Source organism: Gossypium hirsutum, chromosome D13 (assembly GCF_007990345.1).
Source record: "Gossypium hirsutum isolate 1008001.06 chromosome D13, Gossypium_hirsutum_v2.1, whole genome shotgun sequence".
NCBI classification, from domain to species: domain Eukaryota; kingdom Viridiplantae; phylum Streptophyta; class Magnoliopsida; order Malvales; family Malvaceae; genus Gossypium; species Gossypium hirsutum.
Genome location: NC_053449.1, coordinates 54,669,807 through 54,689,398, shown reverse-complemented (window position 1 = coordinate 54,689,398; position 19,592 = coordinate 54,669,807). Strand labels below are relative to the sequence as shown.

The 19,592-nt window shown below is 29.9% G+C and overlaps 1 protein-coding gene and 1 non-coding gene across 2 annotated transcripts; one reads left to right on the top strand and one right to left on the bottom strand.

Moving 5' to 3' along the window:
- The first annotated feature begins 4,849 nt into the window (after nt 1-4,849).
- Nucleotides 4,850-8,432, top strand: LOC121225138 (uncharacterized). The gene is made up of 5 exons (XM_041109154.1): nt 4,850-5,213; nt 6,357-6,486; nt 7,479-7,572; nt 7,980-8,060; nt 8,150-8,432. The coding sequence occupies exons 1-5, from the start codon at nt 5,180-5,182 to the stop codon at nt 8,285-8,287; spliced, it is 477 nt and encodes a 158-aa protein (XP_040965088.1). The 5' UTR covers nt 4,850-5,179; the 3' UTR covers nt 8,288-8,432.
- A 96-nt stretch (nt 8,433-8,528) lies between these two features.
- On the bottom strand, nt 8,529-8,600 carry TRNAC-GCA (transfer RNA cysteine (anticodon GCA)). The gene has a single exon. It is a non-coding gene; the product is annotated as a tRNA-Cys (tRNA).
- Nucleotides 8,601-19,592: the final 10,992 nt, after the last annotated feature.

The window sequence follows — 19,592 nt, the reverse complement described above, 5'->3', positions numbered from 1 at the left end:
GACATGCTCCAAGAGACCACAACAAAATTGCTAATCACATGGAAAAGATTGCAAACTTTCACCGTAATAATTTGCATATCTTTAAGGATCCCCTAGTTTCAGTTAAAACTTTGCTGATTGAGGATATAGTTGGCTTAATTTCTGTAAGTGTTAATTTTGTTATCTTTGTAATCGTTGCTCTTTAGTTGTTTAATCCCAGTGAAAAATATAATTCTCGTGAAAAATAAAATCTCTTCTCCAACCAAACTTGCATTATTGTTATAACTTTATATGGATTTTTAGTCTATTGCTTTTTGTTAATATTTGTTTTATATATCTTTGGTTTACTCTTTCTATTTTTATATTATATTTTAATTATCTATAGTACATATAAAAGTTTGAAAATTATTTTTTTATCCATTATATTACTAAATTGACATAAAAAATATTTTAGTATATTAACAAGATTGATATTAATTAGAAAAATAATCTAATTTATAAAAACTTTAAATTTTTGAAATAGGCTTTTTATTCATATTAATTTAGACATGAAATAAGTTATGTTATTAAATAAATAAAATAATTATTTTTTTATCTTTAGATAATTATTATTTACATTAAATAAATAAAATAAAACAAAACAAATGAATTAAACAAGTAAATACATGTGCAATTACATAATAAATTATTTTTTTCAATTCAACACATATGTTAACTTTATTTATAAATTAATAAATTCATAAATTAAAAATGATTATTTTATTTTAAGTTCAAATGATATATTAAAGAAAAGTTAATTCTTCACTTGCATGATGGTTTAAAGGCTAAACTTGATTTATTCGAGGAAAACAATTTTTTAAAAATTTTTTTGTTCTATTGTTGATGGATGAATTTAAAAAATTTAGTTATATCAATTCAAAGGCATTAATATCGATCTTTATTTTTCTTCTACACATTAACTCATATTAACTTATATCTGTGCCTGATCTAAAATAATTATCCTAAATTTAATTTTTTTAATTAGTAAAATATAAAAATTAATATATTTTAATTAAAATTTTAAATAAATAAATATTACTGTATTATAACACATTCGCTTGTGAGTAACAAATTGCATAATCTAACAAATATATTTTTTAAAAATTATATGAATAATAAATAAGGCTTTAGTTGAAAGATAAAAAGTACAAATGTTGAAAGCTACGAAAGTTTGGGTTCGAATTTTATTATGTGTGTATATTTTATTATTTTTCTATATAAAAGAAATAAAATGACAAAAATACCATTAGAATAATATAATTTACTTTATGAAATAATGATCTTTTCGTCATTGCACAAATGAATTGGTGCTCGATTGACTCGTTATACCAATTAGTCAAGTATTTCATATATAGTATAGATTACTCAATTGAGTTGGTGCTCAGTTGACTCATCAATTGATAATGTTAGTGACCAAAATGTAACTTTTCATAGTTCGATGAAAAAAAAAAGAGAAGAAAATTTACCAAAGTTTAGCGACCATTTTTGTAGTTTAACCAACAACAAAATATCTAACCTAAATATTAATTTTGTCATTTTAATTAAAGTCATATTTAATTCTATTAGATGGTGGATATGTATAATGTATCGTTATTTTTAGGTTAAAATATGTCATTAGTCCCTGTACTTATCGAAAATTAGGAATTTAATTTCTATACTTCTATTTCATGGAATTTAATTCTTTTACTTTTCAAATTTCAAAATTTAGGTCTAACTGTTAATATTTTTTTTTGTTAAATTTGTTGCTATGACATTTTTGAAATAGAAAAAATACCCACTTAGTAACCATATTATTTAAAAATTTATTTTAACTTAAATTTAATAAAAAAATTAATAATGTTAACTGTCAGACCTTAACTTTAAGGTCTAAAAAATAAAAAGATTAAATTCTATGAAATAAAAATATAAGGACTAAATTTCTAATTTTCAAAAATTAGAATGACGTGCATAATTTAATAAGTTACAACAACATAGCAAAAATTGCTTAGGTGGACACATGGGAAAACTTTAATTAATTATTTTAAATTTAAATATGAAACTAAAAGTTTTAAAAAGTATACTTATCTAATACTTTAATTTAAAGTAAACAATTTAAAAAAAATTTTCCAAATTTTCAAAACGTTTTCCCCAAATTTTAAGAGTTGTCTTTCTCTCTTTTTTCTTTGATGATATTAGAAGAAAATTTTAGAAGATCAGTATTTGATACATTGAAGATGTATTATTTTATTCTATCAATAATTTTATAAAAAAATGTGTTTTTTCTAATATTTTATTATACCTTTATAAAAATAATATGTGTTCAAACTCTCATTTTTTGATTTGTATCCATATAAGGTTCTATTTAATGTGAAAGGTGTATTTATATTAAGGCGTATTTTCGACATAACCATAGTTGAAGTGGTAAAATTAGTCACGGATGTTAGCATTAAATTTAGAGGGTTAATTAAAATTTTCAAAAATGTTTATGGGTTTAAAAAAATTCCAAAAATATTAGAGATTTAATTAAAAGTTTTAAAATTTTAAAGGTTTAATAAGAATTTTTAAAATTCTAAAAGACTTTAAGGCACTAATTAAAAATTTTACCAATTCCTCTATTCCAAATTTACAATGATAGAAATGGCTTATTTAGGTGTATATTTTAGGGCCAAGTATGTTTCAAGTTTATTGGTATAAAATTCAAAATCCGACCATTGTTTGTAAACTCATTCTTACTTCTTGTCCCCGTTGTTCCACGGGGGTTGAAGACAGTAGCCATGTTGGGAAGGAATGTGAGTTTGCCTCGGCTGTTTAGTCGTCTCTTGGTTTCTCCTGGTCAAATTCAGATAACAGTAATGATTTTCCTAATCGGATGTTTGGTTCATTCAGAAATTTTGGTGAAGACAAGTGTCGAGTACGCTATCACGCTTTGGGCGTTATCTATTCAAGAAATTTGCTTGTGCATGAAAACAAAGTTCAAACGGTGCAAGATGTTACTCTTTTTGTTTAAGCATATATCAGGGAGTCGAATGAACGGAGGATTGGAAGTGACCTTAGGCGAATCCCATCGTTGGGTGGGTGGATGCCCCCAACTCAGCCCTATTTCCTTTCAGGGCGGCTTCCCATGTTTCTGCTACAGGAGTAGTTGTTAGAGATATGGAAGGATTCGTTCTAGGAGCCTGTACTCGATTCAACAGAGCCATTTCTGATTCTTTTGCAGTTGAAGCTTTAGCTTGTCTCCAAGCCTTGCATTTTGCCAGAGATATGGGGTTCTGATGTGTAATCCTGGAAGGCTACTCCAGAACAGTCGTTAAAAGGCTCAACGCAAATATTGATGATATATCTAGTATTAGTGCTTACTTACACGATGTTAGATTTTTATCCTCTTCTTTTGAAAGCTGCATTTTTTCACAGACTTTCAGAGAACATAGTTAAGTGGCACATTCGCTAGCTAAGAAAGGAATCCAGTATCACGCAGATTGTTACTAGGTAGAAGACATACCTGAGGAGTTCCGTCATTTGGTGGATGCAGGTCGACGGTGGGCTGATCCAGGCTGATGGCATGGCTTTTAGTTAGTGATTACCTCTTAGATTTTGCTACCATCACTGCTGTTTTGCTAAACCCAATTCTATCATTTGTTTATTTTGATTCAGGCATGGAAGATTGAAGGTTTAGCTGACTGGTTTTTCTTTTCGTTTTCCCCTTTGCTGTGTGTAAAAAGGGTCTATTTCTCATCTTTTTGTTTGTCCGTTGGTCTCCCTCATTGGGTAGCCAAATGGTTCTTAATGGTTTATTATTAATAAAACCATCGCGTAAACAATTTTTTATGAAAAATACTATCAAAACAATCATATGTTTAAATTAAAAATTTTAAATAACAAAATTGAAACTAAATCTTAAATTTTTTTCGGAATTATCCAAAAATGCTGATTTTCAACCATAATTATCGAATTAAGTCGGTTTTTGCAAAATTTTTAAAAAAAGTTGGATGCATTCAGTAAATATGGCAAGAAAACATTTCAAGTTGGATGCACTTTCAGTTTTGATAAGATGATTAAATGTTAATGCTTTTATTCATGAGTCTCAGGTTAGATTCATCTCCTACTCATATATTTTTTTTCATGTTACTTTAAGCTTTTTTAATTTCTAATTAATTTTTAATATATTAGTTCTTTAATTAGATGGTTAGATAATTGCAATTACATTCTTGAGTCTATAGTTAAATTCCTCTTCTACTCATATTTATATTTTTTTTATTTCATGTTGCTTTAAGCTTTTTAAATTTTTAATTAATATTTTTAACATATTAGTTCTTTCGTTAGATGGTTAGATAGTTGTAATTACATCATTGAATCCCAAATTCAATTCCTCTACTACTCATATTTGTATTTTTTATTTCATGTTGCTTCAAGTTTTTTTTAAAATTTTTTAATTAATATTTTTAATATATTAACTCCTTTTGTTTGATGATTAGATAATTGCGCTTACATCCTTGAGTTTGAGGTTCCATTATTTTTATAAGCATATTAATGTATTTTTTATTTCATATTGTTTCAAGCTTTTTTCTTTTTAATTAATGTTTATTTTTATTTTTAAATATTTTATTTATAAAATCAAATAATTATTGTAAATATCATTAATTGAAAGAAAAATAATAATATGCTTATAAAAATGATTAAAAACAAAAAATACATTAATTAAAAATTAAAAAAATTTAAAAATATAATCAAAACATTAATTAAAAAAACTTAAAACAATAAGAAATAAAAAATACATTAATATGTTTATAAAAAAAATAAAACTTCATACTAAAAAATTAAATGTCAATAATCTAACCATCTAATATAATTGATCTTTTAACTATTTTGATATCTGAGGGCTCTCAATTGTATGCAGATTTTTTACCTTAGAGCTCAAAGTGCACAATCGGTCCAAACCCAAAGAATTAAGATGCTATCATCCACACCGTAACGAAAACACCTGAAGGAAATCACATATAAAAATCGTTTGATAAAATATAAATCTTAAATGAAGAAGGGGCATATACGTAAACAGAAAAAATAAAATCTAATTGCATACATATATATATAATAATATCATTTTGGCTTCTCTATTTTTCCTTGAAAAACAACCAAAAAGGTCCAACTAATTTCTCTTTGGTTTCTTTCTTTCACTAGATCTCTCATGGCTTCCTGCATCGCTCCCGTTGCCATCTCAGGTTTTTCGTTTTTAATCAACTTTTCTATTTTTTTTTACTTATTCATTTCAATTTTTGATTGCTGCTCCGTCTTTATTTTAATATTTCAATATGCGTTGTAACTGCACATGTTTTATCTGATTTTTGGAGCATGATTTTTGAATTTAGATAGCGTAAATGACTAATGTTCTAGAATTTTTGTTTCTGAAGGGAAAAAAAAAAGAATTATATCCTCGATTTTCAGTTTTAAGTAAATGATAGTTGATTAAAAAAGTATATGAAAGTAAATCATACATCATTACATTTATGAAGATAATTATTAAAAATGTGAATATTTGCTTTCGTGTGTAAAGTGATGTTTTTCAACCAGAAAGGAAGTCAGTGATCTAAGTTAATTGAGATGATGCTGTTGGATAAGACTGGAGATTTCTATGTCCAAAGTTCAACTAATAGATTATAAGCACTTCCTATGTTAGATGATTAAAATTCTTTTAAGGAAGGAAAATTACTAGAAATAGATATGCGTCAAGTTTATTTCTTGATTTCTTCTGTCTTATCCTGTATGTTTCGTTGACTGTGGACGTAAATTTTAGGAATATAAATCTTTTCTTCCATTTTTATTTTAGAAATTACTGAATATTTTCATTGATATCAAACTTGTATGGTGTTTGGTGCTGTTGCTTAGACTTCCCATTTTTCTCGCATTACCCGTGTTTAACACTTATATCATATATCCAAAACATGGGTATGGAATATGGGTCTCCAAGGACTCTCAAAATACATGGAACTTAGTATGAAATGAACATGTCCATGTTGAATGCGTATCCGTACCGAAATTCACACCTGCGTTCAGAGTAGCATAGGTTTGGTGTAAAAGCCCCAAAGAGAAAAAAAGGAAAAGAGGGAAGATTTAAGGATTCAAATGCAGTAAATTATGAAAAGTAACAGTCATATTCTAACTTCCATAAATGAAATTAAGACATGTAAAATGGGAAAGAATCTAGAAGTATTTTTTCTATTTCATGTTGCATTGGTTTTCACTATATAAATTCTTCTTGGAACTTGGGATAGCTTCTTGTTAATGCTGACATACAGCAATGAAATGATTGATTATCAAGTTCTTTCTTTATGCTCACTTTATCATTGTTTCTCTCTGGTTTATAGGTGGTTCTCATCTTCAGGCAAGTGAAATTTGTTTCGCTAAGTCCAGCACCTTTGGCAAAATACCAAGTTTGGCAGTTCAGAGGAAACCAAAGGCATCTAATCATCGGTTTTCTGTTTGTGCAGAGTACCGGTATGTGAATCTGGAACAATCCATGTTATGTAAGCTTGGATGAATTTTCATGTTTCATATTAAGAGTATGCTGCTCTGTGGTAAGCTGAACGCCTGATTATTAGTTGTTGTTACTCCAGCCATACCTATACCAAGCGTTTGGTTTTATGTTTACTAGATTTCTTGTATGCTGGGTTATTAGATGACTATTGTGTCAGTCCGTCTTACTAAATCACCTTGGTGCCAGACAGCTCTACCAAAGAAGTTATGCACTTTCAAGATTATTATATTTGAAACTCAAAATTAATTGCCTAACATCAAAACTGAAGTCTTCATACCAATACCAAAAGTCTTGAGGTCATCACTACCTGTTTATATAGTTAGTGTTGTCTCATTGCTGAACACATTTGGAAGAATGACGTCAATAGAAGCATTTCTGCCTAACTATATACGGGGTTGCCATTGATACCCTTGCAGTGGGGGAGTTTTTTTAACTCTGTAAGCGGGGTTTAAAAACTACTACATCTCCCATTTCCTTTATTTTCCTTTCATTGTTATTTTTTACTACACCGTAGGGGATTGTGTATGCTTCTCATTGCTTGTGGAATCTAAAAACTCCATTGATCTATTTACTATATCCTATGGTTTTTTTTATAAGATTACCCAATGGTTATTAAGTTGTTTATTGGATGATTTCTCAATTAATAAACTTCTATTTGACTGTTAAAAAGGTCGTAAATTTGACACTGAACTTCTCCTCTCAATGAACAAACTCAAAAGGTTTAAAGCATATCTGAACTCCATGGTATATTACATTCCGTTTGTGTTAAATGTTCCTGAGCTGATTTTTTAAAGTAAATATACTTTTTACTGCGTTCCACGATGTACCATGTTAGATTACTCCAGGTAGCATTTTGCAGTTACTTATGTTGATTTTGTCTCAATAGTGATGTCGCTGCATATTTCTACTACTCTATTCTCATCATTTTGCTATTCACTCTGGTGGTATGCAGTGATGGCACTAAGGGTGGAGGAAACGATTTTGCTGCTGGTTTTCTTTTAGGAGGTGCTTTATTTGGAACTCTGGGATATATTTTTGCACCGCAGGTGATTAGTGTTTGCATTCGTCTTCACTTGATTTCCTGCATATGTTCTACCGTATCCAATCAATCACCTTTTTTGGTTTTAAACCACAAAAGGCCTTATATTTTTCCTTTTTTGGTTTTGGTTGTCAAACCATTACTTTAATCGCAAAAACAAAAATTTTTTGCCCGTCTAGCACTCGAAAGCTATGCCAGTAACAATGCTAAAACGATGTATCCTGTTTTACTGGTTGGTTTCATGCTTTCTTTCTTCTTGTCTTGTCATAGTAAACGTCATCCCCCAGCATATTTCAGGAAATGATGAAATGTTAATTGCTGTTGTTTCGTGCAATGAGTGGCCGTTTTGCTATAGGTTTGACGTTTTGGATATTCAGGTTGGATCTGAATTCTTAATTTGTTCTTATGATTTAGATTAGAAGATCCCTGTTAAATGAAGATGAATATGGATTCCGGAAGGCAAAGCGACCAATTTACTATGATGGAGGTCTAGAGGTAATTGGGTTCTACCTCGTTTTATGACATGGTCCATAATATATATGTTTGCTATCCTTATATTAATTGAGCTTCGCTTATGAAAGCAGAAAACGAGGCAGACACTGAATGCAAAAATCCGCCAACTCAATTCTGCAATTGACAATGTATCCTCGCGTTTGAGAGGTGGAAACAATTCACCAAGTGTGCCGGTTGAGACAGACCCTGAAGTAGAAGCTACTATGTAAGACATATTTCAATGTGGTTAGTCATGAAGTTCCAAGTTTACAGTGATTGATGGATTTACCTGTTCTGCTATGAATTCTGAATTCCAAGTGTTTGAGAATTTTATATGGGATTAATGCAGTTTTATTATATTTTTAGTTTTTTTTATTCTCTTTCCGGGATCGAATGACTGAGATTAGCGTAAACGAGAGAGAAATTATGTAATTACACGATAAAAGATACACATATAAATTGGAAAAAAAGAGGGCCCAACCGGGTTCGAACCGGTGACCTCTTGATCTGCAGTCAAATGCTCTACCACTGAGCTATGGACCCATTTGTTGATATTTTCTTTGTTAACTAAATATATCTTTTAAAATGATAAAAAGATTTGATATTCATTATTCTATGGTTAAAAATATAACACTTCTTTTAAAAGATTTAATTTAATTCTTTATTTAAAAAATAATACCAAGCATAATATTAAGTAGAGTTGTCCATGGGTCGAATTTGGGTCGGGCCCCAGTAAAATTTTAGGCTTGATTATTAGGCTTAGGCCTAACCCGACCTAAATAATGGACTTAAATTTTGCCCAAGCCCGACCCGGATAAAAATGCTAAAACCTGCGCTTGACCTATATTAATTTTTTTAAATTTTATTTTTTATATAAAAATTTAAAAAATATAATTTACCAAATATACTAAAAATATTAAAATAAATGTTTCCCAAAAAATTGAAAATAAATTTTAAAAAATCCTTATACTTAAATAACACTAAGATAAATGTAACTTAACAAGCAAATGTCTCTAAAATAGTATCAAAATTAACACACAAAAAAACAAGTGTTATTCAATATCCAAACATTAACAACAAAAGAGTAGCAACATAATAGTGAAATGGTAGTAAAATAATAGCAAAAAGTGGAAACACAATAATAAAACATGGAAAAACCACAACAAAAACAACAGAGCTTTTTTTATTGAAAATTCAGGCCGGGTCGGGTAAAAGATCTTACCCGAGACTTGGCTCGTTTTCTAAACGGATTTTGTTTTTTGCCCAAACTCTTTTTTTAGGCCTATATTTTTGCCAAAATCCTGTCATTTTTTGGACAGCTCGGCTCATGAACAACTCTAATATTAAATATGCAAGTTTACTTGATATATTATTAAGATGATGTTAATTTTATTTTTCAAAAACTCGAATGGAATAAGAATCTTCATTCTGGTTTAGTTTTATAACGGTGAACAAATTAAGATATAAAAGTTAACTATTTATTCTCTAATGGTGTCTTCAATTGGTTCGACTTCCATTTGTAGGGGTAGTGTTGCGGACAAGGTTAGGGTCCTTGCAGTTCTTACCATTATTTTAAGGGGTTTTTGGAGTAAAGGGTGCGGGAACTTGTAAAGAAACGGAGTGTCTTGGTTTCTTGGGGTTTTGTTTTAGCCTATAGGTGTGGCTTCTTTCCGTTAGGTCAAGTTTTCATCTTAATGGGTGTGGTAAGGATCATCTACGGTTTTTTTATTATGGAAATTGTAAAACTTTTGGTTTTAATATTGAAGTAAAATTTAATTTTAGGCTGTTATTTTAATTTTTTATTGATGTAATAGAAATTATATATACATTTAACATCAACATAAAACTTAACAGAGTATTCAAAATTTTCAAAAGAATAATTAAGTGTGATATGTATATAAGTATTTTCAAGAAATTTTAATATTTTATTTTATTTTATTTTAATTAAAAAAATATTATTTTATTTTTATTTAATAAACCATTCTCATTAAATTCACATCATCATAAAATGCAAATTAGTTCTAAAATTCAAAATATTTTTACTTTAATATTAAAATCAATAGCTTTCATGGGTAAAAAATATAGGTTAAGGGCTTATTCAGTTACAAAAATAGAATAAGGGCTTGTTTAAACAAGGTATATTAGCCTTTTTACTACAAAAGTGGTATTATGAGGCACATAAGGTTTGAACGCTAGCAAGGATCGACAATATAGAAAGAAAAGAAGGAGGTGAAATAGTATAAGCAATGGCTTTGGGCCCCCTTATCAAAAAGCCTGGAGTAAGACGACTTCTTATGAAGTGAAAGGAAATTCTTGACGTTGATGATAAAGAGCAAGGTAGAGGTCGACTATTCCAACTAAACATGTCACCAGAGAGGAGTCAAGTTTGGATGTGGTAACCACCTAGTTTGTTGCATACATGTAGTGATATGAAGAATTAGGCAACAATTGTTGTAAGGGATGGTGATGTAAGAGGGGGAATAAGGTTAGGAGGTTGTGCTTATTCATATCAAAGACTACTAGGTAGGTAATTAAAGTAAGGCATAATGTGAAAAGGTAGTTGGAATCGACATCAAAGTTTGGAAAGAGGTGTTATTGGACTCCAAGTAGTGATGGCGAAGGCATGAAGGCGGATAACAATGCTAAGCATTAAAAAGGAGAGAAAAGTATACTTAAGGTTGTTGATCCAATGGCGAGTGGCTATTGAATAGCCTTGCCAATAATTACTCTAAGGTTATTATTATGGAATTATCATGGGCTTGAGAGCCTACAAACATTTCAAGCCTTAAGGAACTAATTGATAAGAAAGATTCCGATGTTGTGATAAAGCACATAAGTAGCTTGATATGGTAGAATGTATAACACTTAATTGTAAGGATAAAAGAAGAGGTCTCATTCTACTTTGGAATAAGGGTACTTAGCTTGATCTTTTGTCATTTTTACTAAGAGTGTTGATATAAAAATTGTTTGAAATGAGTCAAAAATTGGATACATCTTCGATTTATATGGAAAGAGTGAAGTCAGTATTCTAACATCCCAAAATTTTCAATTAGACACATGACACTATTTCGACAATGGATATAGTGAATTTTCAAGAAAATTGAAAAATGAGTTAGTTAAAGGAATTATTATGAAAATAAGTGATTTTGGATATGTGAATTAATTTAAAAAATTTTAGAAGTGAATATGTGATGAAAAGACTGAATTATAAATTTTAAAAAGTTTAAGGACTAAAGTGCAAATTTGACCAAAATGGGAAAATAAAATATTATTGATTATTTGGCTTAGAAACTTATTGTATTATATATTAGTGTGATAAAAATCACTTTTGGATTAAATTAGAAGAAATTCAAAAATATAGCGACTAAATTATAAATTTCTAATTTTTGTCAAGAGAAGAGTAAAAATATAATCTTCAGTACCCAATGATGTGTATTAAGTATTGAATAATAATTATGGAATTTGAATTGATTAGTAACTATTTTTTGTGAAGAGATTGTGTTTAAATGCATAAATCGGCAAAGATATCATTTTGCCTCGAAAAGGCATTTTGGTCAATTCTAAAAAAATTTATGGTAAAAATATTGTTTGTATGAGACATTTGGTGTCTAGAATAAATTTAGATATTTAGAACTTGGATCATGTTAGCGGGCCACAATATTTTTAAACTATGGGCTTGGAATTTGTTAAAATTGGCCTTTAGGCCCACTTATGTAAATTTAAAGAGAAAGAGAGGATGAAAGCTAGCCCCCATCAACTCCTCTTTCCCTTGTTGCTATCATCCTTTTCTCCCATGGCTCCTCTTTGAGATTTTACTAAAATTTCTTGGAAATCTACTTTTTACTCTCATTACAACCATCAATCATTTAATTTTCAACCTAGGGTTTCATGGGTTTTAGTGTGAGAAATTGAAACTAGAGAGAGAAAGCTTCAACAAGGTAATTGATGGTGTTTTCTACTCTTCCAATCTTAGTATTTGAGAATTTTTTTTTTATTTTCATTGAATATGGAAAAACGGTGAGAAATGTAACACCTCACATGGAGTGTGCCGTTACATCACGAGTAAGGGATGTCACATTTGGACACTAATGCTTACTCAACTTGATCGTCAATTTTAAAAATTTGTTTTTTATAAGAGTTATTCAAGTCACTTCTAGGCTTTCTTTAAAGTTTGGTTTCAAATGGGTCCCAATTAGGGCTTATTCGAGTCAAAACGAGATAAATAGGGCCAATATTGCGACATTGAAAAATGGGTGTCACGACACTGACTGGTGTCACGACATTGATCTCCTGATGTCGTGATGTTGAGAACAAATTACTCTTATGACTCTAATGCCATGACACTGAAGGTCAAATGTTGCAACACCGAATACAGATTGACTCCAATGTCGCGACACTAAAGGTTGGATGTCGCGACACCGGAGAAAGATTGCCCAAAACATAAACACCTAAAACAAGTCAAAACTATCTTCAAACATTTCATAACATATCTAAACACTTTTAGGACTCAAAGTATATCAAATTAATATTCAGAAACTTCATATAACACATAAGTATATCCATCTTAGGAAAATCATCTCAAGGTACAAAATTATATTAGGCATGCTTGACATAGTTTTGGAAGCACTTAGTTACTTTACAACAAAAAATTCATACGGGTCTAATCCTATGTACATGTCACTCTATTATCAATATTTAAGTTTCATACACTTCATTCCTTACTTGATGATGAGATGAGGATGAGGTTGGCCACTTCAAAAGTTGTCTTCAACCAATCTTTACCTACGTATATAGAACAACGCGTTAAGCTCGTGAAAGCTTAGTAAGTACCCATGAATTTAAATCTTACCATTCCTTTAATTTATTTAATAGTAACAACATTACTAATAGAGTTTCATGAACATGTTATTACTTTCAAGAGATTACTCACTGCTATATAACACTTCATTTAAGTCCACTAACCAATTATATTACAATCATTCATCAAACTTCACTTAACACTTATCACTTTCATATTTATTTTTAAGTTCACTTAGTCATTAAATTTTTACTTCTCATATACTTATGATTACCTCTGATATTCACTTATTATTACTTATATTTACACTAATTCATACTTTAAATTCACTTACTTTACCTCAGTTCACTAATACTTTGATTCATTATATTATCACTTCACGGTTTAACAGAAATTGTTATCAAAACTAGACCTGTCCATGGGCCGGGCCGAGCAGGGTTTGGGTCGGGCCTGGAAACAATTTTTGGCCCGGCCCGGCCCGAAATATGGGCTTGAAATTTTGCCCAGGCCCAGCCCGGGAAAATATCATAAGCCCGAGCCCGATTCGGCCCGGCCTATTTTTAAAATAAACATTAAAAAATTATTTTAAAAATAAAAAAATAAAAAAATTATTTTAAAAATATATATATTTATTATATTCGGGTTGGGCCGAGCCAGGCCCGGGCTAAAAAAGTTGTGTCTGAGGCCTGGCCCGTTTTTTAAACGGGCCTCATTTTTTTCTCAAACCCATATTTCGGGCCTATATTTTTACCCGAACCCTCCCATATTTCGGGCAGGCCGTTGGGCCGGGCCGAGCCGCCCGGCCCATGGACAGGTCTAATCAAAACTCACTTACCTCAAATTCTTAAGCCATGCTAGACATATTTGAACTAGATGTGTTAAACTAAACCCTATTGGATAATATTTTTTGATATAATAAATTAAAGTGTTTTTCAATAAAAGTAAAGTTGAGAAATTTCATAAAAATCAAGTTGAAATGGTTTCAATTAGACCTGTCCATGGGTCGGGCAGCCCGACCCGGCCCGACGGCCCGCCTGAAATATGGGAGGGTTCGGGTAAAAATATAGGCCCGAAATATGGGCTTGGGAAAAAAACGAGGCCCGTTAAACGGGCCGGACCTTGGGCACCACTTTTTTGGATCGGGCCCGGCCCGAATATAATAAATATATATTTTTATTTTTTAATTTTAAAATACTTTTAAAATATTTTTTTTATTTTTAAAATAATTTTTAATGTTTATTTTAAAAATGGGTCGGGCCGGGCCGGGCTCGGGCTTATGATATTTTTCCTGGGCCGGACCTGGGCAAAATTTTAGGCCCATATTTCGGGCCGGGCCGGGCCCGGGACTAAGAGGCAGGCCAAAATTTTTTTCCGTATGGACAGGTCTAGTTTCAATTGAGTCAAACATTTTTAAATAAGTTTTAACCATTTTCAAGCAAGTTAAAATTGCTCCAAGACAAAAAGTATCATCGATACCCATCTGTTAACCGATACCAAATTGATATTCTGGAATTTGTCACCTTTGCTAGGTATCTATACTTTTCATAAAAGTATTGATATTCCTGCTCCAATGATCACTAAAATCAGTATTAATTACAAAAAAATATTGATACTCTTTTAGTAGGTATCGATACTCGTTGCTGTCGATGAAGTTAATGACCTAGTATTTCGTCCCCAACGGCTACATTCGTTTCTACAATAACCACAACGGTTGGAAATCAATTAGAGGGTATAAATACCATCTTCCAAAGGTTTAGCAACTACAAAAAACTTGTGCAAAGCTTAAAGATCAATCAAAAACAACCTAGAGCTTAATTATTTCATACATTTTCTTATAAACACTTGTGAGCTTTAATCAAAACAACCTAGAGCTTAATTATTTCATACATTTTCTTAAAAACACTTCTGAGATTTCATTATATTCATTTAGCTCAAGTGTTCTTCTTTGTATTTGTGCTTAATTGGCAAACATCCTAATCTTGTAAAGATTGTTTCTTTGTTTGCTTATTTGTTTCTCTTTGAGAGAGATGATTAATTCTTAAGGTTTGGATAGAAAACTTAAGGGAGTTGTATCTTAAGATTTTGGGGCATAAATCTTAAGAGAGATTGTAAGGTTAAACCTTGTCCTCAAAGGTTGTCAAATTAGTGAATTTGGGGAAATCCTTAGTTGTGGTAAGCTAAGGTAGTAGAGTAGGCAATTGGAGCTGAACCACTATAAATCCTTGTGTTCTTTGTTGCATATTTTTCGTTGCTTCCACCACAATTTCTAAAAAGCCAATTCAACCTCCCTATTGATGATTTCGAGTAGATCCTTCCAAGCTAACAAGATGGATGCACGCAACAAATCACGATACACGAGCACAAAAGTGTTGGAAACACTAGCACTGAAGTGCTGAAATCACTAGCACCAAAGTGTTGAAATCACAAACTATCACTTTATGTTTAATTCACTACCATGTATCACTTCTATTAAGCATCTTGTCATAATACTTTATTTCAATTATCAAAATTATTTTACATTTTATTTTATTAGTTTACCAAAAATTTTATAAAGTTTATATTTTAATTCTTAGGTAACAAGAAAATTCAAGGGTGCTTACCTTTCTTCAACCTTTAATCACTTGTTTTTCTCTTTTCTTTGCCTCTTGAATCACTTCATCTCTCTCTCTCTCTCTTTAGTTTCATGTCAAGAACATAAAACTTTTCATGAGAAATCTATTTCCATACTTATTTAACAAGATTAAACTTGAAAACATAATAAAACCTTGATAATCATATATTGTTCCCTTGATTTCAAGCTTTAGCTTGATTTTCTCTCTCTTCAAGCATGAACATACAATATCCCTTTTTGAAATCTAAGTTTACTAGATTGTTGGAGTCTTGATTTTATTAGAAATTTTAATGAAATTTAAAGGGTTTCTCCTTTAATTTTAAGAAAAGAACCAAATTGCAAAGAAAACTAAACTTTCTTTCTTTCTTCCATGGTTGAACGTGAGCTTGGAGAAAGACGGAGAGTTCTTTTTCTTTCCATCTTTTACTTAAGGATTAATTAACATAAAATATCTTAAAATAAAATAATAAAATATTTCAACCAATAATATTCCTACACCATTCATCCTTAATTATTACACTTAATACGTATCCAAAATGAGAAATGACCAATTTACCTTTCATGATTCTCTATAATTCCATCATTGAATTACTAACCACTTTTGGTAAGATTACGATTTAGTCCCTCATATTTCTCCACTTATTCAATTTGATCCTTGGTTACCAATTTCTTGTTACAAGAAATTGGGTTGTTTTCATTTTGGCCATTCAAAATTCTTCTATTTACATTTTAACCCCTCAAATTTTAAATATTTACACTTGAGTCACAAAAATTTTCACATCTTTACAATTTAGTCCCTACTTCTTAATTCAACTTTCTTTGGCATCCATCAACCTTCTCTTTATCAATTTGTCTTTAATTTTTAGGTGTGTTACTTTATCGAGGAATCCATTATGTACAATTCTCACTTAATACTACTTTTATAACATAACGATTTTAGGGGTGTTACAAGAAATGGATTTTCAAGCAAACTGAAAGGTGGAATCAAGGTTTTCGATGTATGATTTTGTTTTTTAGAGCATCCAAAGGTAAGTACCTTGGATAATCTTGCTTCTCTTATACAAATATGTTTAGAAATTAATGAATTTGTGTTATGAATATTAAAATAGTTATATAATGAATATGAGTAATTCTCTACAGCTTAATGTGTTAGCATGATTGCTGTGAAATATTAAATTTTAATAAGCCTAATAATAAGGTATAAGAATTTGGTTGCCATGGATAACTTCTAAAGTAACTTGGAATGCATGAAAATTGGTGAAATATGGTATTCATATGGAAAGATTAGTAAATGTGACTTTATGGTAAGAATTTCGTGAGTTAATTGCTAACCTTGTGAGTATTCATAGAGTCAACATGTTGTTAAATGTAAACTAAAATTGTGGAAACATGTGTAATTATGAAATTTGGAATTTAGAAATGCGAGGCTATAAAAACTCTTCTCAGATTTTTGTTACAAAAAATGTTGGTAAATGAAATAAATGGTCATAAATGATCCTTTGGAAACATAGTCAGAACCATAAATGTGAATTTAAGGCCTATGATGATTTTTGTTGAAATGTGTATGTGTTAGGCACTTAATGTGCCTTTATGTGTGTTTAGACAAAGAATTGTCTTAATAATCTTTGCAACTAACCGCCTATAAACAGTAAAAATATAACACAAAATGTAACGACCCGACAATTACAGGTATCAAAAAATGCATTTTCGAGGCTCCGTTTTTATAAATTAGACTCTTAAATATTTATTAGAAATATTTACGAAGTTGGTTGTGTGGTTAATTAGGTTTTGGTTAGGTGAATTTGTATGAATTAAGAGTAATTAGTTAAAAGGACTAAATTGCATAAAGGGTGAAAGTTGAATATAGATCAAAGAAAAATTAAAGGGACTAAAGAAGCAATTATGTCATTGCTCATAAATGAGGCGGCATAAGTATATTATTATAAAATTTAAAGTAAAAATATATATTATAATATTATATAATATTAAAACTTAATGTTTAAGTATATGTATTATATATTATATATTATAATATAATATAATATAAAACAAAGAAATAAAAGAAATAGAAATAGAAAAGAAAGAAAGAAAACGAAATAGAAGGGAAAAAGAAAGAAAAAGGAAAGAAAGAAGGAGAGAGACAAGGTAGGGTTTTCAATTGTTCAAAGCTCAATTGGTTAGTCAATTTAGTCCTTTTTTTATAATTTTATGCTTTTAGAATCTCGGTATTAAATACTACTCGACCCATGTCAAAATTTTAGAAATTATTGAGTTTTTAAGTGTTGTCTATGTTGCATAATTTCAGTATTAGGGGTTAAATTTATAAATTTTTAAGTTAGAAATGAAAAATGATTGAATTGTAGAATAAATTGTAAATTTTGAGTAATAGGGATTAAATTGTGAAAATTCAAAATTTAGGGATTTAAGAGAAATTAGGGATTTAAATTTAGTTTAAAGTGGAATTTGTATGAAAATATAGGATTAATTGTAAAGAAATAAAGTTAGTCTCGGTTTAAGGACTAAATTAGAATTTAAGTAAATATTGAGTAAAATTTAAAATATTAAATATGAGATTGAATTGTGTTGTATGGATGAATTTTAATTGTTTTAATTCCGTAGCTAACGTAGTATCAGAATCCTCGAGTAAAAAGGGAAAAGATAAAGTCGACGAGTTATAGCTCGAAATTTTCGGTTTGTATTTCTATAATCCGAATCTAGTTATTAATTATTAAATTTTGAATTAATGCTTATGGTGAGTAGTTGAGGTGAGTATTTGACATTTTCATATTGAATTGATTTTAAATTGATGGGAATTGATTGAATTGATATATATTGTGAATTGATTGATTGATTTTTTTGAATTGAAATGAATATATGTGTAATTATGTGATTATATGAAAAATTAGTATTGGATATTGATTATATCTGAAATGTGAAATTAAACTCTATTAATTGTATCGGGCTGAGTCGAATATAGATTGCATGCTATAGGATTGGAAGAGTTCAGGGATTTTTTCGACTTCGAGTCAATGAGACACTGGGTGTTAAATTATTACTTCAAATTATCCGATGAAGCACTGGGTGTCAAACTGATTTGTTTGGTTGGATCCGTGTATCCGTCCGAGTCTGAGTCGTGTTAATAGGGGTAATTAATTGAAATTGCATTATGTTTGATGTTAGATGATATTGTTTGTGAAATGAAAATGAGATGGTGAATTGAAATATGGATTGAGACACATGAATTGTGTATTCACAAATTGGATATGGAATGAATAAAATTATTGTTTAAATGATATGTGTATTATATTGTGAAAAGTTACTTATATAGCAAATATGAGAATTGAGATATTGTGAAACAAATGAAATGTGATATGGTTATTGAAATATTTAGATTGTATATTTGTGATTTCATAATTTTTTTTTATATTCGGATTATAAAAATACCACTGAGTTTTACTCAGCGTACGGTTTTGTTTTCCGTGCGCAGGTTAGGTATTAAATTTTGATCGTCGATTCAGCATCCAATAACGGTCCCGAACTCAAACGTGGTGATGTTTTATTCTTTTGTGTCGGCATATACCTAGGGTGTCTAAATAATAATTATTTTGTGGTTTGATTGTAAAGTAAATGAGATTATAAGTTTAATATTGGTTGGTTATATACATATAATATGTGTTTATGTTTGATGTCATATTATGACATATTTTAAGTTAATGCTAAAATTAACATGATTTAGGTAAAATAGATTAAATTTGGCATGTTTACAAGTTGGATTTGAATGATGTTCTATTGATATGTTTTATTGATATAATTGTGTACCTATGAGGGTACATTGGTTAGGCACCTAGGATGATTGTTATGACATGTTTTGGATGAGTTTGATTGTGTTTTGAAATTATGTTTGTTTGATCAGTAATGCTCTGAAACCTTATTTTGGCAATAGATGTGGGTTAAGGGTGTTACAATTTATTGGTATCAGAGCTTTGTAGTTTAACTGATTCTCAGACTAAATCGAGCTCAAAATTGAGTCTAGAGGTACATGCCATAATTGAGTCGAATTGAGTCGGGATTTGGATGCTGATATATATTTGTTTTTGTTTTGTAGTTGAAAATGTCGGATGATTAT